Consider the following 24,559-nt stretch of genomic DNA (forward strand, 5'->3'; position numbering starts at 1 on the left):
CCCACCAGCATCACTACTAGTGGCTTTTTGTGTGTCCTTCCAGAATTCCTTTATATGCGTATACAAATATGCATTGTTATTTCCCCTCTTTTTACACAGATGATAACATACTATGTTGCACACCTTTTTTTTAGATAACATTATGTCTTAGAACTCTTTTTGTATCAATATGTAAGAGAGCTTTTTTATTCCTTTCTTATAACTAAATGGTATTGCGCTGTATGGATTTATAATACCTTAACCAGTCCCTTCTTGGATATTGGGGTGGCTTTTGATTTTTTGCTCTTATGAACTGTGATGTAAAAATAACTCTGTGTGTGTGTGTGTGTAATTTCACTGATGGGCAAGTACATCAATAGGATAGATTCTCAGTAGTGGAATTGCTGGATCACTCAGTGTTTGCAGTTTGTGTGTGTAATTTTCATGAATATTACCAAATTGGCCTCCATGAATCATACCAATTTACACATTTATTAGCAGTGTAATTTCAGCAGCATTGCCAACAAATGTGTTTTCAGATGTTGTGATTTTTGCCAACTTAATGGGTGAAAAAACAGTATTTCATTATAGCTTAATTTACAGAATTAAATTAAAAGTATTGCAGAAAAACAGTAGTTTTGAGTTTAATAATCTTAACATTATAGATATTGAAACATGGCAGTGATACACTGTTACAGGTTTAAAAAGTCTTATTCTAGCTGTTTCTGTGATTACAGAATTATCTTTCAGTTGCCTCCCTTGACATTTCTTGGTTAGAAGTATCTCTTCATCTTTTTTTCTTTTTTCTTCTTCAGTTTACATCAAAGCTGTTTGATAGAGGTATAGCTTTTTTGGTCAGGGAAGAAAAATTGACACTTTTGATTTAATTTAACCCACGTCATAAATGTGAATGTTATTCTTCATTACTGCATAACTGCTGCCAATTGGTCTACTCAATTTTCCAAATTCAGTGAGAAAGCTGATCTCCTTAAGTCTTTTAAATAGCCTCTCATCAAAAATTAACACATTCAATTAGTGTCACTTTCTTTACTACAGAGTTAGGGATTAAATTATAATAGAGTCTGTTCTCTGTTTATTTTTCTATTTATTTGGCATCTTTGAAAATTGCACTAGAGAAATGAATAGATTTATCTTTTGATGTATACTTCAGGGACTAAGATTAAAACCAGTGGTAAAATGAGATTTAGATAGTAATATTTGAATTACAACATCAAAATATAAGTCCAATGCTAGTAAAACTCAGAGCTTCCAAAGTTTGAAATTCCCTAGGGCAGAAATGAATTCTCAGAACTAATAACTCTTGAATATATGATATGATCTTCGTCCCTCCTCCCAAGTGAAATAGATTAAGTTTTGCCATACTTAATGGCACACCAGAGACGTGATAGCATTAAGGAGATGAAAAGAACCCTAAAGCTCACCTAGGTAATTCTGTCATTTTACCAACGGGTAGATGTTTCCCGAGGAGGGGAGATGGATGAGCTTTCTTTGTGCACACAGCCGGTTAGTACCAGAGCTGAGACGAGATCGTGAGTCATTGAGTTCCATTTCAGTTTCTGCCATATCACGTAGTTTTTTTTTTTTTTTTTTTTCTCACTTTTCTGCTTTTCCTATCTCTTAAGCAGTTAGATATTGATGTCTATTAGATACTGATATCAGATAGTTTTGTTTCTTTTTGGAATGTTTTTGTTTGGTTCTTCTTTATTGGTTTCTGCACTTATTATCGTAATCTGTGATCCCATCACCCAATATCTAGATTTTTCACTTCCTTCCTCTGTGCCTTTGGCTTTGCAGTTTATATCCTACACTGCTGGTAAATGGACTGATATTCTTTAGACAATGTTTCGTCGTGTTCTTCTCTTACTTAAGAACTTCACTGGCCCTTTGTTGTGTATATGATCTAATAAAAATTTAAAGAATCTTCTCAAATGACCATGTCTTATCCATTTTTTATATGCCCAGTTATTCTCTAGATTGGATTAGATATCCCAAGCCTACCTCCCAGCCATGCCCACCTTTTGCCTTTTCCAGCTTTTGAATCAGTTTTGCTGCTTTTCACATTGAACACTTCCAACGTCCTTTTCTTTCTGTTATCAGTAATGAATAATCTTTTCTCCATATATGTGTGTTTTAGTCGTGTTTATTTTTGCTGTAGCCAAAATCAGTGCTATGTATGTGTGGGTTTGGGAAATGTTAATTTAAAAATGAATAAAAATAAATAAATAAATTGACAGAAAAAATATAATGAGTTTCTTTGGTGCTAGATTTTGCTCATTTAGGTTATATGCTTCAGATATAAAACAAAATTCTAACAAAACAAATTAAAACAAGAAATTAAAGGAATAGGTGAAGTTTATCGTGTGATGATTCACAGGCTCACCTGTCCTATCCTATAGATTTTCTGTGGCATACACTGGCCAGAGCACATGTGACACTCAATGGCACTCAACCCTTATGCCATACACAGCTTCCCAGCGAGGTCCATGTTGTGGCCTCCCTGTTTGAATAGCTTCCTCTCGCACCCTAAAGGACACCTTCCCAGCAAGTGCCACTGGAGTGGCACCCTCCCCTAGGTACCTTCCTCCAGCATCATGAAGAGCAGCTGTCCAGCAAGCTGTGCTGGGCATGCTTGGCTGTGCTGTCCACAAGCCTGAGAGCTCAGCACTGATAGGGATAGCCCTCTTATAGATTTGTTCCTTTCTTGGTGCACTCCGTTAGCTCTAGAAGTCGTGACTGTCCCCATATCTGCTATCTCTTTACCTCTTAGTTACTCCTCTATTGTAATTAATAATTCTACTAAACTTTCCCTGTTCAAATTACCGTGTGGTTTCTATCTCCTAATTGGTCCTTGACCAACATTGGGTTTGTAATTAGTACCTTCTTCATGAGATTGTCATGAAGATTAAATGAGATAATACATTCAAAGTGTTTAGAATAGTGTCTGATATAATACTTAGTCATTATCATCATTATCATTACTGCCACCACTAGCTAGGAGTAACATTTTTACTTTTTGTCCACAGGATGTTTCGTCTTAACTCACTTTCTACGTTGGCACAACTGGCTTTGGGCTCTCGATGGTACCATGGAGGATCACAGCCCACCCAGATCAGGAGACGGCTGATGGTGGTGGCTTTCCTGGGAGCATCTGCAGTAACGGCAAGTGCTGGTCTCCTGTGGAAGAGGTGAGTGTTATCTGAATATCTTGTTCTCAACATGCACTTTTATTCTTCCAGCTGCCTCTGTTATCAGAAAGGAGTTGACTTCTGGCTTAGCTTTATATCAGAATTTAATGTCCAAATAATTTGGCATTGATAATATTTGTCTGTGAAATAAGATATTTATGCCAAGGCAATAAATAGGAAACATTCTGCTTCAAAGTCTGCGTCCCTCCCCTGCTGAACGCTGTTGATAATGGTGGCGGAATGGCAGTAAGAGCTTTGGAAGATGAATGGTTTCCGAGACTTCATAATTTGGTACCCATATGGGGTTAACTGTTGTTGTCAGTTGCCGTGGAGTCAGTTCTGACCCCCTGCGTACGAAGCAGGGTTTTCAAGGCTGTGACTCTTCGGAAGCAGATTGCCAAGCCCGTCCTCCCAGGCAGCTTTGGCTGTTGCGTTTGAACCACCATCTTTTCAGCTGGTAGCCCAGTACTTAAGCGTCTGTGCCCCCCAGGCGCTCCTGTGTGAAATTAGCTAATGAAACTGAATGCGTTTGTTATCTCACAGCTTTCTTACCAGTTATGAAACTTTCCTAGAGGAAAGGGAGAAAGTCGTGATCAATATAGTCTTCTCTCTTAAAACGCATAGGTACTGTTTTTTGACTTTGCCACTCCCTGTTTTTTATCTTTCACCTGGTTCACCCTGTCCTAAAGTTGCTATCATTATATTTGGCTGTCTTAAGAATATTTTTTCTTTGTTTTTAATAAATTTTATTGAATAATTTATATAAACCAAAATGTATCCATTTTAAGTATACAGTTCCATGAATTTTGACACATGTATGTAATTGTGTAACCCCGTTGCCATTGAGTTGATTCCGACTCATAGCGACCTTACAGGACAGAGGAGAACTGTCCCCTGGGGTTTCCTAGGCTGTAAATCTGTGTGGAAACAGACTGCCACGTCTTTCTCCTGTGGAGCAGCTGGTGGCTTCGAACTGCCAACCTTTCATTTAGCGGCCGAGTGCGCTTAAACTATGGCCATCAACTCATAAAGTTTACTCATGCCTCTTCCTAGTTGTTCGCACCCACCCAGTGTTCCAGGGAATCACTGGTCTCTTTTTTTATCACTACAGATTAGATTGGCCTTTGCAGAACTTCATGTAAATGGAACCATAAAAAATGTATTTTTTGGGTCTGGCTTTTCTCATTCAAAAACCAAACCTACTGCCATTGAGTAGATTCTGACTTATAGCAACCCTATAGGACAGAGTAGAACTGCCCCATAGAGTTTCCAAGACTGTAAGTCTTTACGGAAGCAGACTGCCACATCTTTCTCCCACGGAGTGACTGTTAGGTTCGAACTGCTGACCATTTCAGTTAGCAGCTGAGTGCTTAACCACTGTACCACCAGGGCTCCTTCTTTCATTCAGCGTAATATTTTTGAGATTTATCTATATCAGAAGCTTCTGTCCTTTTTATAATTGGATAGTATTTTTTTGTAGGAATATATCACAATTTGTTTACCATTTACCAGTTAAAGGACATTTGGGTTGTTTCCAGTTTTTGGCTATTACCAATAAAAATGCTTTGAAATTCATAGTCTTCATTTCTTGTATATGACCAATGTAATTGATTGGTCATATGCTAAGTGTATGTTTAATTTTGTACAAAATTGCCAGTTTTCCAGTGCGTTTGTGCCATTACATATTCCTACCAGCAATGCCTGAGACTTTATCTTGCTCACTAGCGCTTGGTATTGTCGGTGTTTTTGATTTTAGCATTTTGGTGGGTGTGTTAGGGCATCTCATTCTGGATTTAATTTGTATTTCTTCGATAACTAATGATGCTGAGCATCTGTTCCTGTGCTTATTGGCCATTTTCATTAGGAATTTTTTTGTTGCCTCTTCAATCTCTTCTTTTGTTATAGGTTTATTTAGTTTTTTCTTTTTTCATGAGTTTGACTTTGATTTGTGTTAGTTTAGGTAGGTAGTGTGTTTCTAGAAATTTGTCCATTTCCTCTAGATTTTTAGATTCATTAGAACGCAGTTTTTCATAATATTCTGTTATAATTCTTTTAATTTCAGCTGGGTATGTTGTGATATTGTCCATCTCATTTCTTACTAGGGTTATTTACTTCCTCTCTTGTTTATCTTTTGTCAGTTTGGCCAGTGGTTTATCGGTTTTGTTGATCTTTTCAAAGAACCAGCTTTTGGTCTTTTTGGCTCTTCCAGTTGTTTTTCTATTCTCTCTTTCATTTATTGGTGTGTTAAAATCTACTATTGTAGGAGCTATTTCTCTTTTCAATGCTGTTCGAGTTTGTTTTGTGTATTTTGGAGCCCGGTCGTTGGGTGCATATGTATTTATTATGGCTATGTTCTCCTGGTGTATTGACTCTTTAATCATTATATAGTGTCCTTCCTTACTTTTGTCGTGGAGTTTGCTTTAAAGTTTATTTTGTCCGAGATTAATATTGCCACTCCTGCTCTTTTTTGATTGTTGTTTGCTTGATGTATATATATTTTTCGATCCTTTGACCTTTAGTTTGTTTGTGTCTTTAAGTCTAAGGTGTGTCTCTTGTAGGCAACATATAGATGGATCATGCTTTTTTAATCCATCCTGCCACTCTCTGTCTCTTTATTAGTGCATTTAGTCCATTTACATTCAGCGTAATTATTGATAGGTATGAGTTTAATGCTGTCATTTTGATGTATTTTTTGTGTGTTGTTGACAGTTTCTTTGTTCCACTTAATTTTCTGTGCTGAGTCATTTTTCTTTCTGTATTTTCTTTTCATGTTTTTCATTGTTGATTTTGTGTTTGCTGAGTCTTTATGTTTTTCTTCTTTTTTATTTTTATGTGTAGATTTGTTAGTTTCCTTTGTGGTTACCTTAAAATTTACTTCTATTTTTCTAAGTCTAAACCAATCTTCTATTTTTTGATATCACCTTAATGTTCTGTCCATATGAAAGTTCTATGACTACACTATTTAATCCCTCTTTTTTTGTTTTAATGTTGTCATCTTTTACATGTAGACATCTCTGTTTTCCTATTTTCAGTGTTTTAGTTTTGACTTATTTTTGTGGCTTTCCTGTCTGGATTGATATCTGGTTGTTCTGTCCCGTGTTCTAGTCTTGGGTTGTTATCTGATATTACTGATTCTCTAGCCAGAGGGCTCCCTTTAGTATTTCTTGTAATTTTGGTTTGGTTTTTACAAATTCCTTTAGCTTTTGTTTATCTGGAAATGCCCTAATTCCGCCTTCAGGTTTGAGAGACAGTTTTGCTGGATATATTATTCTTGGCTAGCAGTTTTTTTCCTTCAAGGCTTTATGTATGTCATCCCATTGCCTTCTTGCCTGCATGATTTCTGCTGATTAGTCAGAGCATAGTCTTATTGACTCTCCTTTGTAGATGAGTTTTCGTTTATCTCTAGCTGCTCTTAAAATTCTCTCTTTTTTATCTTTGGTTTTGACAAGTTTGATTATAATACGTCTTGGTGACTTTCTTTTGGGATTTACCCTGTAGGGGGTTCAGTGAGCTTCTTGGATAGATAATCTTCTCGTCTTTCTTGATATCAGAGAAGTTTTCTGCCAGCAAATGTTCAACAATTCTCTCTGTTTTTTCTGTTATTCCCTCCTCCCCCCCGCCCCGTTCTGGTACTCCAGTCACTTGTAGGTTATTCCTCTAGATATAATCCTACATAATTCTTAGGATTTGTTCATTTTTAAAAAATTCTTTTATCTGATTTTTTCTTAAATAAATTGGTACCAAGTGCTTTATCTTCATTCTCACTAATTCTGACTTCCATTTCCTCGATTGTGCTCCTATGACTTTGTATTGAGTTGTCTAATTCTGAAATTTTATTGTTAATCTTTTGAATTTCTATTTGCTGTCTCTCTGTGGATTCTAGCAGACTGTTAAATTTATCATTCTGCTCTTATGTAGCTTTCCTAAATTCCACTGTCGCTTTGTATGTGTGTTCCTTGGCCTCATCTGAGTTTTGGCTAATCCTCTTCCTGATCTCTATTAATATTTTGAATTCTTCCTCCAGTAATTCCAAGATCTTTCCTTCCTCTGGGAGGTTTCCTGGTTCTTTGTTTTGGCTGCTTGCTGGAGCCATCATGGTCTGCCTTTTTATGTGATTTGATATTGACTGTTGGAAACCTTGGTGGTGTAGTGGTTAAGTGCTACAGCTGCTAACCAAGAGGTCAGCAGTTCAAATCTGCCAGGCGCTCCTTGGAAACTCTATGGGGCAGTTCTACTCTGTTTTATAAGGTCGCTGTGAGTCAGAATAGACTCAACAGCAGTGGGTTTGGTTTTTTTTCGTTGTCTCTGAGCCATTAATAAGTTATTATGTTTAATAATATTTGCTTCCTGTGTCCTAGCTTCTTGTTTTATTTTGATTTGCCCAAATAGACTGGGCGTGTAGACTACTTTGATTATTGGCATCTTTGAAGCTCTCACATCCTGTCACCAGATAGTTACAGCTGCTACTAAGTGTGTGAGCACAGGAGTCCATTTACTTTTCTTGTGTGGATTTGGCTCAGGTATCCAGGTCATCAGTCACTGAATGTGTGGTGCAGGCTCTCACCTAAAATCCTAGATGGGTAGGGCTACATAGGGGTGATTGGAGTAGGGGTAATAGGGGGTTATGTGCTGAGCAAGGTAGGGAGCTGATAGCTGCACCCGAGTGCCTAGGTGGGAGGCATGTCCCTGTCGCCTAGAGCATGTAGGTTGGTGGGTTTTGCAGCGAGACTTTGGGCACCCAGTGCTGTTGGCTGTAAGGACTGGGAGACACCACTTATTCTCAGACTCTAGTCATGGGTGACTAGGTGAATTGGGTGAAACCACCAGTCCTCAGGCCCCTGATGTTGGTGAGTGAGGACCTGGCTTAATGGGTAGGGTGCTATCAAATGTCACAAATCTGCCACTCCCTCTTTGGTGTTGCAGTTGAAAATAGGCTTCAGGTATATATCCTGTTGTACTATGCTAATGAGAGCTTACACTGTTGAATGGGCCCCCACAGGTCTATGCAGGGGTGAAAGGCATTCGAAGTCTGTGGATCCGTTAATGCCTGTGCCTAGGCAAAGGGGCAGTGCCTTCCCTGAGTTCTGGCTTAGGGGCCATGGCAGTTTTTCAAAATCACAAGACTAGATTGGGCGTGGTTAGCCCTCAGCTCCCAGCTTAGGGGAGCTGGCGGCCTTCTTTTTTTGTTTGTTTGTTTATTTGTTCCCTCCCCAAAGCTGGGAGACTGGGTTGGGCACAGCAGGTCCCACTTCTGGCCTGGGGGTGTGGCAACTGCTGAACACTGCTGAACTGGCCCTGGAGCAGAGCATGGAGGGGGTAGATAAAGGGAAGAAACTTCTCTCTTATGGAAGTCCCATAGGGGAGAGGGTTATTTTGATCCCATGTAGTAGGTTAGATGCTTGCACTTAACCTTTCTAAGATGCAGCACCACTTCCCCCTGGCTCTGGAGGCTTACACAGACTCTCCGCAGCTCAGTTTCTCCCAGGGTGGCAAAACATGTCCCAAGTGCTACTGCTTGCGTCAGCCTGTATACACCAGAGGATCCAGCTTGCAGGGCGCCAGCTAGGTCAGGTCTGGCACTTCTTTGCTGCTTCTGAACTGTCCCCCTCTCCCCCTGCCACTCAGTCCGACTCCTCAACTTTGTCTTTGATGTTCAGGGCTTCTAGATTGTCATATATAGTCAATTCACTTGTTTTTTGGGGTTTTTTGTTGTAAGAGGGACCATAGGAAGCATCTGACTATTCTGCCATCTTGGCCCCACCTATTTTCATGTCCTCTCTTGTGAAATGTCTATTCAAATTCCCCATATAAAAAAAAAAAAAAATGAGTTGTTTGTCTTCTCATTGAGCTATAAGAGTTCTTTATATCTTTGGATATAACTCCTTTGTCAAATATGTATTTATTATGAATATTTTCTCCCAGTCAATGGTTTGCCTTTTCACTTCCTTAACAGTATTTTTCAAAAAGCAGAAGTTTTCAGTTTTTTTTTTTAATTGTGCTTTAGGTGAAATTTCACAGCTCAAGTTAATTTCTCATACAAAAATTTATACACGATTGTTTTGTGACATTAGTTGTAATCCCTGTAACGTGACAGCACATTCCCTCTTTCCATCTTGGGTTTCTTTTGTCCGTTCAACCTGTTCCTGTCCATTTCTGCCTTCTCATCCTGCCTCCAGACAGGAGCTGCCAATGTGGTCTTGTGTTTATCTGCTTGAACTAAGAAACACAGTTTTCGTGAATATTATTATATGTTTTATAGTCTATTCTAATCTTTGTTGAAGAGTGGGCTTCAGGAATGGCTTTAGTTCTGGGTTAACAGAGCATCTAGGGGCCATGGCTTTGGGGGTTCCTCCAGTCTCAGTGAGACCATTAAGTCTGGTCTCTTTATGTGAATTTGAGTTCTGCTGCACACTCTTCTCCCACTCTGTCAGGGACTCTGTTGTGTTCCCTGTCAGGGCAGTCAGTGATGGTAGCTGGGCACCATCTAGTTCTTCTGGTCTCAGGCTGATGTAGTCTCTGGCTTATGTGGCCCTTTTGTCTCTTGGGCTAATATTTTCCTTGTGTCTTTGGTGTTCTTCATTCTCCTTTGCTCCAAGTGGGTTGGGACCAGTTGATCCATCTTAGGTGGCAACTTGCTAGCTTTTAAGACTCCAGACGCCACTCATCAAAGTAGAATACAGAACATTTTCTTGATAAAATTTGTTATGCCAGTTGACCTAGATGTCCCCTGAAACCATGGTCCCCAGAACCCAGCCGCAGCTACTCTGTCCGTCAAAGTATTTGGCTGTATTCAGGAAACTTCTTAGCTTTTGCTTTAGTCCAGTTGTGCTGAAAAAAAAAGTAGTTGTTAATTTTGATGAAATCCAGTTTATCGATTTTTCTCTTACATAGTTAGTGCTTTTCGTCTCTTGTCTAGGAAATCTTTGTGTATTCCAAGATGTAAAAGTTTCTTCTCATGTTTTCTCTTATAAGTTTTAGCTTTTATGTCTAGAATCAATTTTTAGTTAATTTTTATGTTTGGTGTAAGGCAGAGCTTGAGGTCCCCGCCCCCTCATGTAGATATCCAGTTATTCCAGCATCATTTGTTGAAAGACTGTCGTTTTACCACTGACTTATGCTATTGCTTTTGTTGAAAATTAATTGACGGTATATTCTGGTCCTTTAATCTATGTGTCTTTTGTTAAGCCAGTGCAATATTCTTGATTACTATGACTGTATAAAAAAAATATAGTCAGTCTTAAAAACATGTCATTTAAGTCCTCAAAGTTTATTGTTCTTTTGCAAGTTTTTTAATTTAATTTAGATCCTTGCATTTCCACATAAATTTTATAGTCAGCTTGTCATTTTATACAGAGGGGTCTGTTGGGACTTTGAATGGGAATGTATTAAATACAGTAGATTAATTTGGGAAAAATCATCATTTTAACAATATTGAGTCTTTTACTACATAAACATTGTGTACTTTTCCATGTATTTAGATCTTTTTGACTTCTTTCAGCAATGTTTTATGGTTTTCAGTTTATAGATCTTGCACTTAATATTGTTAAATTTATTCTTTTTTTGGCAACAGCTTTATTGAGGTATAATTTACATACCATACACTTTACCCACTTAAAGTGGATAATGTAGTGGTTTTTAGTATATTCACAGAGTTGTGCAACTGTTACCACATATTTCAGAACATTTTCATCACCCCCAAAAGAACTCCCATATCCACTAGCATTTATCCCAGTTACTTCACAGCCTAGCCAACCACTACTCTGCTTCCTGTCTGTGTAGATTGGTCTATTCTGGACATTTTATATAAATTGAATCATACAATATATGGTCTTCTGTGTCTGGTGTCGTTTACTTAGCATATTTTCAAAGTTCTTCCATGGTGTAGCAGGAATCATTACTTCATTCCTTTTTATTACCAGTAGCATTCCTTTTTATGGATACTGTATTTTGCACAAATAACACGTGCCTTATTTTTTTTTCTACATGTCTGCCAACCACTCCCTCTCCCCACGAGGTATTTTCATAAGCATTGCTGTGCTAATTTTTTTTACATTTCTGTAAAAAAATTAGCATGGTACACTTATGAAGATACCTTGGGGGAGGGAGTGGTTGGCAAACAAACATAGGAGGTGTGTGTTATTTACATTGAAATATGGTATACCAGATTTTATTTATCCATTCATCAGTTGATGAGCATTTGGGTTGTTTAAACTTTCTGGCTATTATGAATAATGCTGTTACGTCAAATTTTTGTGTGGACATATGATTTCATTTCGCTTGAGTATATACCTAAAAGTGGAATTGCTAGGTCATGACCTTTTGAGGAACTGCCAGTATGTTTTCCATTCACACCAGCGGTTAATGAGGGTTCCAATTTCTCCACATCCCCACCAACATTTGTTATGTTCTGTCCTTTATGTTCTGTCCTTTTGAGTATAGCCATCCTGGTGAGTATGAAGTGGTATCTCAGTGTGGTTTTGAGTTACATTTCCCTGATGGCAAATGATGTCAAGCATGTTTTCATGTGCTTTTTGGACATTCGTTTATCTTCTTTGGAGAAAGGGCTACTTAGATCCTTTGCCCATTTTTCAAAAATGAGCTATTTGTGTTTTTATTATTGAGTTTGAAGAGCAAATTTATTCTTTAGCAGTTTATGTTGATGCTATTACAGATGGTACTGTTTTTAACATTTCATTGATAGTAAATAGAAAGCCCACTGATTTTTTTTTTTTAAATACAGACCTTGAATCCTGTGAACTTTCTAAATTCACGTATTAGCTCTAGTACTTTTTTTTTTTTTTTTTGGTTCCTCAGGCTTTTCTATGTACACATTCCTGGTGTCTGAAAAAAAACAAGATAGTTTTACATCTTCCATTCCAATCTATAAGCCCTTTCATCCCTCTGTTCCATATTGCATTAGCAAGGATCTCCAGTTTAATGTAGAATAGAAGTGGTGAGATTGGACGTCTTTGCCTTGCTCCCATTTTTAAGAGGAAAGTGTTCAGTTTGAAGACGTTCTCTTCTATTCCTTATTTGCTGAGAGTTTCTTTTAGTTAGTGAATTTTGTCAAATGCTTTCTCTATATTTATTGAGATGTTTATGGTTGTTATGATTTTCCTTCCTTTTATTATTACCTCCCAAGATAATGTATCTAGTGGACATTTATTCAAACCTTAGTTAAAGTGAATATTTGAAGGTATTATAATAGGCAGCAAAGCCTCAGGGAAGCTAAGAAATTTGCACTTCATGTGGGAAATCTTTATTTCTATTTACTAAAGATGATATAAATCTAGAATAAAGTAAAAATAAAATGATAGCAGCTAATTATCTTTGGCACAGTGGTTACAAGCTCAGCTGCTAACCAAAAGGTCAGTAGTTTGAATCTACCAGCTGCTCCTTGGAAACCCTGTGGGGCAGTTCTACTCTGTCCTATAGGGTCGCCATGAGTTGGAATCAGGTCAGTGGCAACAGGAAAAAATTGTCCTTATTCATTGAATGTCTGTGTTTTCTTAGCGCTGCTGTAGATTGAGTTTACAGATTGCACAATCTGTCCACAGTAGGCTCTTAATAAATATTTGTTGAATGATTTTAATGAATCAATAAGACATCCACATCTACCTAACCAATAAAATTTTGCTGCAGTCAGACTACTTTAGCCTCTTTTCTTCCGATATGCTTTGCTATTGGTTAAATAGTTTTTGGTTTTGTTTTTTTCCTTTTTCTTTGTTGCAGGACAAAAAATTTTTTTCTTCTTTCCACTTGTCTAGGACGAATCATCATTATCTTCATTATTATCCTATTAATTTGTCATGTAGAACATGAACAACTGTATTAATACATGTATGTATTTATGTTATACTTCATCTTGATTTATAATCTGGTTAAATGTAAGCAAATTAGGGGTGGGGCAGTCTGTCTGCATTTCTGTTTGAAAGTAATTTGAAATTATATCCCTACAAAATTCTAATAGCTGTAGTTTTACCAATATTTGTTGTTATAATCTAAGTTATTGTTACACCTCAAATTTCAAGCTATCTCAAATAGTAGTGGGATGAAGAAAAAATAAATAGAAGAAAAGTGATGCCAGTACAAAGCACAACAGCAGTATGGGATTTATTGTGAAGTGCCCTGGGCTGATTGTTTTAAAGCAAGTTTAAATTTTAACGTTGAATGAGCCATTTCAAGGCCCTGCACTCAAATCTTTGCTGTTCTGAAGTTTATTCCATTTGCTTTGCATTAATATTTTGATGAACTTGATCTCAAAATCTAGTGATACCTCTCTTTAATAGTCTGGATATTTTGTACCTCCTTCCCTTTCACATGAAAAACATGTAACTCTTAATAATGTATGATGTTAATAACAGGTGATTTACCTTGAGCAATTCATTCTTTTAATTGAGGTGAAATTCACATAGCATGCAATCAACTGTTATAAAATGTGTAATTCTGTGGCATTTAGTGCATTCGCAATGTTGTGGAACCACCACTTCTGTTTAGTTTAAAAACTTTTCATCACCCCAGAAAAACACTCTAACCTCTAAAGTAATCACTCCCCATTCTTCCTTCCTCCCACCCCGTGGTAACCACTAATCTGCTTTCTGTGTCTGGATTCGCCTATTCTGGACATTTCATATAGGTGGAATTTTGCAATACGTGGTCTTTTGTGACACATGTTTCACTTAGCATGATGTTTTCAAGATTTATCCATATCATAGCATGTGTTAGAACTTCATTCCTTTTTATGGCTCAGTAATATTCCTTTGTGTGCATATACCACAGTTTGTTTATTGATTCATCCATTCATGGGCATTTGGGTTGTTTCTGTCTGTTGGCTATTATGAATAATGTTGCTATAAACATTCATGGTATACAGTTTCTGTGTGGACGTATGTTTTCATTTCTCTTGGACGTATATCTAGGAGTGGAATTTCTAGGTCATATGGTCATTCTATATTTAACTCTTTGAGGAACTGCCAGAATGTTTTCCACAACAGCTTCCCTGTTTTACATTCCCATCAGCAGTATATGAGCATTCCTGTTTCTCTACGTTCTTGCCAACACTAGTAATTTTTCTTTTTTTGGATTAAAGTCATCATAGTGGGCATGAAATGGTATCATGTTGTGGTTTGGGTTTGCATTCTTTAATGGCAATGATGTTGAACATCTTTTCATGTGCTTGTTGGCCATTTGTATATCATCTTTGAGTAAATGTCCTATTCAAGTCTTTCGCCCACTTAAAAAAAAAAATTTTTTTTAATTGTTGGGTTGTAAGAGTTCTTAATATATTCTGGATATTAAACCCTTATCAGATATAAAAAACAAACAAAACATATCACATATATGCAAAACATATCAGATATATGATTTGCAAATATTTTCTCCCTTTCTTTTCGCATTGTTGAAACTATAGTGCTTTATTATACACAGAAGAAAAAGTCCCATTAATGGGCTTTGTCAGCCGCAGAAACTTTGTTTTCATAAAGTGTATGCAGTATTTTAGTCTGTAGTAATTGTGCGAAGCATAGAGTGATTTTATACCCTGGTAGTCCCACTGGACTTCCTAGGTAATTATATTTTTTATCTTTTAAGATTACTATTGTGTATAATAATCTGAATGAGCCTGTCTCTCCAGTTTTCATGGAGGCAGTTTACCCTGTGACCTCAATTTTCTGATGGATCTAAGAAGAGTTTTTGATTTTCAGTTTTTGTAGAGATGGGAGTGATGACTTCCAAGCTTTTTACATGCCATACCAGAAACTTCAAGACCACATATTTTGTGATTCCATTTATATGAAGAACAAAAAAGTTAGCCATTGAAAGCCCTATGGAGTTCAGTTCTATTTTGGCACACATAGGATCACCATGAGTCGAAATCGGCTTGACGGCAACTGTTTTTGTTTTTGTCTTGGTTATTGAGAAATGACTCTGAAAATATTAGGAAAGTCAGATACCATTATGTTATTCATTATAGTCATAAACTGAAATCAGATTTACCTGTGCTCCCTCTGACAATTCTGTGGTAATTTCTAAAAGGCTCAATACTTGGTTGATTAAAAAAGAGGCAGATTATCTGGCACAAGAACTATCTGAAAATTTTAAAAACAAGCAACTTATGGCATTATATTAGGAAAGGGATTTTTTTTTTCCTTCTTTAATCTCTGTTTGTAGGAGAGATGTCTAACACAAACTACATCCTTGTAAAAACTTTAAATCGCACACAAAGATAAAAATCAATATTAAGCCAACAGTTGAAAAAAAAAAATAACCCGTTGAAACTGCTAGGTAGTTCCAACTGGATTATAAATTCCCTAGAGAAAGAAATTTTATTTTCTTCGTCTTTACATCCTTTAACATCTAACTCGTTGCCTTTTCCATAGTGAGTCCTCAGTATTTGTTTGCCGTATTGAACAGGACTTGAACGAGATGAATTGTGTGTCGATCCAGAATAGGATAGGATTGCTAAAAGTAAAGTTGATAAAAATATTCCTGTATTTTAGTTTTCTTTGTGTTCTTCCTGTCTGTATGTTTTGAAGCTCAGTTAAAGAGGCTGAACATAAAACATGGTTTTACAAGGTTGGCATAGTAAATTAATTTCTTACCCACACTTGTAATCCATATGGCTGTGAAAATGGTTGTTTCCCTATGATACAATTTAAGGAACATTTGAAAAATATTAGTAGCAAAAAGTATTGACATATGTTTTATAGTTGATTTTAGGAGGCTCCTAGAGAAGCTTCAAGTTTATAGACAAAATGATGATTTGTAAGTTAGAGAACAACTGGTGAGTAAATCATCTTGTATTAAAAAAAAATGGTAAAGACAAAAGTTAATGACAGATGGAAAGTAGAAAGGAATAGAAAATTGATGGAAAATAGGAAAAATATATTTTTAAATTTATCTGTAAGTGAAATATTTGTAGACACACACATAAAAACAGACTATTCCGTTACATCAGATAGATGCATAGTAGTTATGGAGTAAACAACTCTGCAGTGTCTTTGTCATCATACTGAGGTTATTAAACTGTCAGCCCTGGGGAAAGGTCCTTTTCTCTTTTCAACTTCTGTACCTTCGTTCCTTGGCAGTCTTCATGGGGCGTGGCATCTATTTTCTGTATTATTAGACTTTTTTTTAGATCAAGCATGTTGCTCTTTTGCAATTTAGATAAATCATTATAAATTTCAAAGTAGTTATTTAAAAAGTTAAAAAGTATATAGCACTGTGTTTTATTAAGAACTTTAAATCTCACTTCTTAGGAAAAAGTTTTTTCCTGGTCATTTAACAACTCAAAAAAGAGGTTGAAAAAAGTTAAAAAAAATTAACTCACAAATCTTGTATCTCTCTCTCTTGATAAGATGACTCATATTTATTTTAGGATATCTTTTCTTTTCTTTTTAATCACTGTTTTCCAACAGTTTGATTATGAGATGTTTCAGTGTGGTTTACTTTGTGTCTATTCTGCTTGGATTAATGACATTCTTCAGTTGGTGAATTTATTGTTTTCATCAAATTTGGACAATTTTTTGCCATTATTGCTTCATAAATTTTTCCTGTCCCTCCCCTTCCCTGCACACATTCTGGAACTTCATTCATTCATGTGCTAGACCATTTCATATTGTCCCACGTGTCTCCGAGCTTCTGCCTGTGTTTTCTTTAGCCTTTTTTCTCTCTGTGCTTCAGTTTTGGTAGTTTTTACTGCTGTGTCTTCATGGTTACTGATCTTTTTTTCTACAGTATCTTATCTGCTAAGCCTATCTAGTGATTTTTACTTTTACTTTAGACATTGCATTTTTCATCTCTAAAAGTATTATCTTTTTCTTCTTTATGTTCTTGTTCTCCTTTAAATATTTTAACAATTTTATAATCACCCTGAAAGACCTTTTCTGCAAATTCTATCATCTCTAGCATTTCTGGGTCTGTTTCTGTTGGGTATAGCTTGATTCTATTTAGCTGTTTAGCTTGAGTCCCACTTTCAATAGCCCTTTATCATTTAGATACACAAGGCTCTTAAGAGGAGACTAAAACAGTGATGTGGACCGGTATATCACTTGGTCAAGAGTGAAAGGAGGTTTGAACTAAGGTCAAAAGCTTGCTTTTGAACCAGATTTGAAAAGAACCTAAGTCAATGTGGTATTTTCTTGTTGCTTTGTAAAAAATTGTTTATTTTTAGCCTTTAGCTTTTTGGACATCAGTAATAGTTTTTGCTTACAAATTCAAATAAGTCTTTGTCTTTGTTAGTGTTTAGAAAATATTATTTGCAAGTAAATAAAATAAAGAAAAACTGACATATCTTCTGTAAATAGTTATATGGAAAGAATACATTAAGAATTTTTTTCATCTTTCAGTACCTTAATCTCAGTATACTTTTTTCCAACCCATTTTCTGGTCAACATAGACAAGGACTTCCCTTGGCATTGCCTCATCAGTGGCAGATGCGTCGCATGCTTTCTCTGTAAGGCACTGGTTTGTAAGGCACTCTGGAAACTCAAAAGAAAAAGAGTGAAGGATCTAGTCTCTTGTTAATTACTTTGTCTATTAGGTTAAGCTGTATGATATTGCTAGTATTTGACAGTTTTTGATCCATAAAAAAAAGCCATGTCATTTGATTCAACCTAGTAGTTGGAAAGCAAAGTAGATTCTAGGAAAAACATAAGGAACCAAACAGAACACTCAATTGCAGGTTGCTTCTCAGACACTAAATAATGTAGGAGTTTAAAGGAGTAGAGGCATTACCTTGATGGAAGAAGTTGGAAAAATCTTCAGTGAATAAATTGCCAGTTTCAATCTCTGATCAGCCAGAGAGGCTTCTACTGAATTGTCAGTTTTTGCTTGCTGTTGATAATCGAATGCACCTGGAAAGCTCCGCTGTCTTCTTGTGGAAGCGCTGACAAATACCATTGCCGTTGTTCCTGCTGAATTGTATCTGAGAATACTTATTTAGTTAATTTGACGGACCTTTGTGATTAATCCAGATTTCTTCTTTGCACATCCAGGGCCCATGCAGAATCTCCACCATCAGTAAACAACCTAAAGACTGAACGGAAGAATAAAGATGAAGGGGGAGTTTGTAACGAAGAAAAAAAGGCTGCAGATACTGGTCTTGAGGCGTACCCAGAGGAGAAAAAGAAGAAACGTTCTGGATTCAGAGACAGAAAAGTATGGAACACAATCTTATAATTAATCAGAACTATTGTAAAGTAGAATAATGCAGTTGAGTCTCTTTTCCCAGTTGTAAAGGGAGAATAAAATCTCTTTGGAAACATATGTATATTGCCACAAACGAAATCGCTTTGAGGGCAGCATACATTTCAAATGACTGTCATCGTTTTATGTCTTTAACACAGCATGCTCTTATGTAATGCCTTTACCTCGGAAAACTTTCACTTCCACTATGACGATGGCTAGGATATTCCCAAATCCATATCTGATGGAGGTGAATTTGAACGAAAGTTGTAGATCTCAAGTTAATCAGTCGTTAAATACCCTAGTGTTTCTATAAAGATACATTTATTTATTTATTCTCTTGCTCTGAGCGAATTAGAAGAGAGTTCCACTTTACCTTTGCAAGCAGTTTTATTTACAGTCAACTTCCCATTTTGCATACTGGAGCTAAAATAACCCAAATTTAAATATTTAGTCTTGAACCTACTTTCTGTATCTCCTCTTGCCTCCTGCTCAGTAAATGACCATGTTTCATATTCACAGAAAAATCAAAGTTATCAGTCTAATCCCCTTAATTTCAAACTCTGATAGCTGTAGAGTCTATGTATGAAATAATTCTTATTTCTTTCACTAAAGTCTCAGAGAAAGAGCTGTCTTTTCTCTGTTCAAGGCTAATCACCCCACATGTCAATCCCATTCTGTCTCCTCAAGAACTTTTTCTATCACTTATTCTTTTTGTCTTCTGTTTTTTTTACTTATTCTTTTGCATAGTCTATATGTAATGATGTTCTATTTTAAAGATTCTTCTATCTTTACTTTCTGGAGAAACCATGTTTTGATTATGCATTTTTCCTGGCTATTATCCCATTCACTTTCTCTGCATGACCAAGCTCCTCTGGTCTCTACATGCTGTCCTCCATGTCCTCACTTTTCATTTATACTTTTGTTTTTGTTCTTTTATGTTCTCTTCTTTTTATGTAATATTTTAAATATTCAGAAAAAATGGAGAGTAATATAATGAACATTTGTTAATACCACTCAGCTCTGTCAAGTTTTAACATTTTGCTGCATTTGCTTCAGATTTTTAAAAAGTGAATATAAAAAATACAGCTAAAACTGTTTGGGTTTTGGTTTATGTATGTATGTAGGCATGTTTGTGTATAGGTATGTGTATGTGAAGTATATATGTGTGTATGTATATGTATGTGTGCATATATATTCATATATATAATAAAGAACATACAGGGCACAGTTACAGATATTTCTTAGCAATAACCAAACACCTGGTGGGATTAGTTTTCTGGGTTTGAAGGCTTAGGACCATGTCTCGTGGGAAAACTCAGTCAATTGGCATAAAGTCTTTTGTTCATAAAGTCTTTCTTCTACATCCTAGTTTGGCGCGTAGTGTCTGGGGTATTAAAAGCTTATGAGCAGCCATCTGAAAAACAACTATTGATCTCTAGTTGTTTGGAGCAAAAGAGAGAGAAGGAAACCAAAGACTCAGAGAAGAAACTAGTCTACAGGAGTAATAGCCTACACAAACCATGGTCTTATCTACCCGGAGACCAGAAGAACAAGATGGTACCTGGCTACCATTACCTACGGTTCTGATCAGGGCCACAATAGATGGACCCTGAGAGAATGAGAGAAAAATGTGGAACAGAATCTTGGATTCTTAAAAAATCTAGACTTACTGCACCAGTTGAGACTGGAGGACTCCCTGAGACAATTGTCCTGAGATACTCTTTAAACCTTGAACTGAAATTAGCCCCTGAGGTTACCTTTTAGCTAAATAACAGATTGGCTCACAAAATAAAGATTATCACCTGCAAGTACTGTGCTTCTTTAAAAAATCATCTCTACAAGACCAAATGGTCAACAATTACTTTAGAACAAAGATGAGAAGATAAGGGGGCAGGGAAATTAGGTTAATGGAAACAGAACAACCAGAACAGAAGTAAAGAGAATGTCGACGCATTGTAAAGAATGTAACCAATGTCACCGAACAATTTGTTTAGAAGTTGTCGAATGAGAACCTAAACTACTGTGTAAATCCTTGTCGAAAACAAAATAAATGTTATTTAAAAAAAAAAAATGCTTAGGTCAAAGAGTTGGGTCAGTCATACCACTTCATTCAGAGCATACTATTATCCTTAGTCTATGTGTGCTTCTCCCTTTTTGTTTTGTTTCATTTTTTTTTTAATTCTACCTTATTAAACCTCATGTCTTCAATTCTGAAATATTCTCACATATTGCTTCAGTATTGCTTTGCTGCTCATCTCTTTAGTCTTTTCTTTTGGAACTACCGTTATATGTCTGTTGGATCCTCACAACGTATCTTGCGTATTTCTTAACTCATCTTTCATGCTTTTTCTCATTACTTCTTTATGTTAACATTCAGGATCAGTTCTTTAGTTAGTATCTTGTAGTTCAATAACTCCCTTTTTACAGTATTCTAGAATTGATGCCATATATTTGTTTTTTTTATTTCAATGATAATATTTTTAGTTTCCAGTATTTCTAATTTCCTTTTACTTAACAATATCTGTGTGTGTGCACGCATGTGTGTATGTGAGCACACACATGTGTAAGTGTGTTTTCCTTTCAGATCTTTTAGGATTCTAAACATACTTATTTAAAAACCATTCTTAGGTTGGTTCGTTTTCTTTTTATCATAAGTGAATCCATCCCCTGCTTACTGTGCCTGTCTAGCATTTTGTGCTTACCTAGCATTTTTTTTCTTAAGTATTTTAGAATTTTGGTGTACAGGCTCATTTCATATGGGAGCTTGTTGAACTTTTTATTTTGTTTTATGCTTACTTTTTCCTACTTAGTGGTTTTGTGGCTGCTTTCACTCACCTGTGAGGCTTGTTTGTCAAGAATTAAGTCTCATATTGGCAGCTCTGGGCTGGCATCCCATTGTATTAAAGATCCAGTCACTGAGGCCACAAGCAGTTTGGCCCAGATTCTGGGGGCAAAGCTATGGATTATTTCACTTGATGCCTTAAGTATAGAGTTTCATATGAGCATTATCTCTATGCAGCAACTGGCAAAAAGTTCTTCACCCTCTTTTCATGGTTAAGAGAAGCTCTGCACCAGCTCCTGGTTTTATGCAGTGAACTTGGCTTAGGGCCCATCCCTCATTTTGGACACACTCATGGCCCATTATTTTATAAACTCTGAAGCCGTGACCTGGTTTGCCTATTTTCAGACTGGGGTAATAAAGACACAAAAGTTTAGTTCTTCCAACCACAGTATGTTTCTGTTCAGTCCATGACACACAGAGATAATTATCTTTGCTTTGAACTTGTTATGGCTTTTTAATTTTCCCGTTTTATGTTTTATCAATCTTTGGTGTATTTTTGGAGTACAGAGAGCTTAAAACTGAAAATTATGACTCGATTGGAAGTCTCAGTCATTTCTGTACTTTTCAGATATAAAGTTGCTCTTTGAATTGTGAGATTCAATTCCAGAAAGTGTTGCTGCCTCTTAGACTCTTGCTCAGTAAAGACCTCCTTGTTGATTATTTTTACATTTCTGGCAGCTTTGCCTGCACTGTTGTTTCTGAGCTCTCAGCTTGTTTGAGGCAGGGTTTAGTGGCATCTTCATTTTAAAAATGGAAATTACTTAAATAAATAAATGACTATTTTTAGTTATTTTATTTTAAAAGGCCAAATTATTTCATTGGCAGTTGTAAATAATTTAAATTGATTGATAGGAAAACATGAATACAAAAGATGTAAAACACGCCAAACAAAATGCTAAGAAAACTGATCAGATGACTGGAAACCCATATGAGTTTACTTAAGACATAAGTGAATAAGGATAGGGAAAGGAAAGACTAACATTGAGCATTTTCTATTTGCCAGGCACGGTATATATATGTGTGTGTGTGTATGTATATTTGTGTGTATACATGCACATATATATAAAATTTCTTCTAATCTTTGATAGATGAAGAAACTGAAGCTTGGAACAATTAAGTAACTTGTCTAAAGTCAAACAGCTGGTCACTGATATCTCTATAACTCCAAACTCCTTGCTTATTCCATTGCATTCTTCGAACATAACATGTTTTTGGGTTTTGTTTTTTTTTTAATAGTACTTTAGATGAAGATTTGCAGGGCAAAGTAGCTTCATATTAAATAGGTGGTATATATATTGTTTCATGACATTGGTTAACAACCCCACGTCATGTCAACCCTTTCCCTTCTCGATGCTGGGTTCCCTATTACCAGCTTTCCTGTCCCCTCTTCCCTTCTAGTCCTTGCCCTGGGCTGATGTGCCCCTTTAGTTTCATTTTAACATAACATGTTTTAGTTATAAGGCTTTGTTCATGGTGTGCCATAGGTCAGTTAATGTCATGCTTTCAGCCTGGGTTCCTGAAGGATCTTATGGCTACCTGCAAACCTGAAACACCCACTCTGGACTGTACTTGAATGAGAAATATACTTTCATTTTATTTGAGCCATTGCATTTTGGGGTCTATTTGTAATAGCAATTTAATCTACAATAATTAATATACTTGTTTTAAAAGAGGCCAAGAATCAAGGTGATTAGGCCTCAGAGATTTTTCAACATGGGCAAAAATATAGAAGAAATTTTCATAAACATGCTTTTACTATCAGTAAGATACTGTCAATGGAAAAACATGTTCTTAGATATGTCGGTCCTGATTTTCAGTGACATTTAAGAATGTTCGTATAGGAGCTCTTGTTATGTGTTATTAATTTCACTGCCAAAAACTAATTTGCTTTTTTTAACCTGATGAGATTGGTGTCACTGAACCTGGACTTTAAGAGATCATCCTATGACAGCTGGTCATTATTCATGGCCACAGATTGACTAGAGAAAAAAAGAGGATAAATGTTGGGTTACAGATTAGGTGTTATACGCCACCTTTTGAGAGAAAGTGTGTAAGACACAAAGTACATTTACGAAATCTTTCTGCCTGTTACCTTTTCCAAGGTCTGCCCCCCCCCCCCCCCCGCATTCCAAGTCTTATGTATTATTTCCGACATCAGGGCCCACAGGAATTCACTGTCACTATTGATGTTCAGTGCCTACGTCTGTGAATTCATTGGTTAATTCACTCCCTTTGCTTTTGCAAAATGATGATATTCTAAGCTTATCATACCTTTTTCATTTATTAATTGGAACGGTTTACAGAGACACTTCTTACCTACTATTTGGTTACAACTACTATTTAGCTACTCTTTGGTACAGTTAATATAGGAAACATAATACCTGAAATTTGATCAAACTGAGCCCTGGAGTTTTGTTGAAGAAAACCGTCTTAATGTAATTATTTTCATGAAAATTTTAAGTAAATGATTGAATGAATTATTGTGATTCCCTTAGTAAATCTTTTCTCCAGACTAAACATCTGAAAATTCTTCAGCAGTTTTTTTTATATATCTTAGCCTTTAAGCTTTTGTTATCTTGGATGCTGTATTCTGAACCTTTGTATAATAATTTGTTAGTGTTCTTTTAAGGAACCCTGGTGGCGCAGTGATTAAGTGCTCAGCTGCGAACCGAAAGGTTGGTGATTCGAACACAACAGCCACCCCACAGGAGAAAGATGTGGCACTCTGATTCTGTAAAGATTATAGACTTGGGAACCCTGTGAGGCTGTTCTACTCTGTCCTATAGGGTCGCTATGAGTTGAGATCAACTCCAAGGTAACAGGTTTGGAGTGTTCCTTTTAAAGTCACCATTTAAAAGGAGACAGCTCCATATCAATTGATATGGAATGATCTTCAAGTTATATTGCTAAGTAAAAAAAAAAAGCAAAATATTTACTATGAAGTTTGTCTAGACTAAATTATACTAGTGTGGGAGCACATAATGACTATTACTTTGACCTGTTGTTTCAAACTAAAACTCTTTAGCCATGTAAAATGATTGGTTTATATTAATGATACAGTAAAATGTACATGTAATGGCCCAAATTGTGGCCAGATTAATAATATTCAGCAGCATATGATGATATTCAGTGATTCTTGTAACAATAAACTTATCTGATTTTCAGTCTTAAAATTATTCTTTTTTCAAAAATTTTTCATCGTGCTTTAAGTGCAAGTTTACAAATCAAGTCCGTCTCTCACACAAAAACTTGTATACCTCTTGCTACATACTCCCAATTGCTCTCCCCCTAATGAAACAGCCCACTCCCTCCCTCCACTCTTCTCTTTTCGTGCCCATTTCACCAG

At 36.3% G+C, this 24,559-nt stretch overlaps 1 protein-coding gene across 1 annotated transcript in view; it reads left to right on the plus strand.

Moving 5' to 3' along the window:
* MICU1 (mitochondrial calcium uptake 1) overlaps nt 1-24,559 on the plus strand; it is a 272,079-nt gene that overhangs the window by 32,493 nt on the left and 215,027 nt on the right. The window contains exons 2-3 of the mRNA XM_049854813.1: nt 3,024-3,185; nt 18,179-18,341. Coding sequence (XP_049710770.1) covers nt 3,025-3,185; nt 18,179-18,341 — 324 coding nt within the window. The 5' untranslated portion in view covers nt 3,024. The remainder of the gene's footprint in view (nt 1-3,023; nt 3,186-18,178; nt 18,342-24,559) is intronic.

The sequence above is a fragment of the Elephas maximus genome, chromosome 16 (genome assembly GCF_024166365.1).
Source record: "Elephas maximus indicus isolate mEleMax1 chromosome 16, mEleMax1 primary haplotype, whole genome shotgun sequence".
NCBI lineage: Eukaryota > Metazoa > Chordata > Mammalia > Proboscidea > Elephantidae > Elephas > Elephas maximus.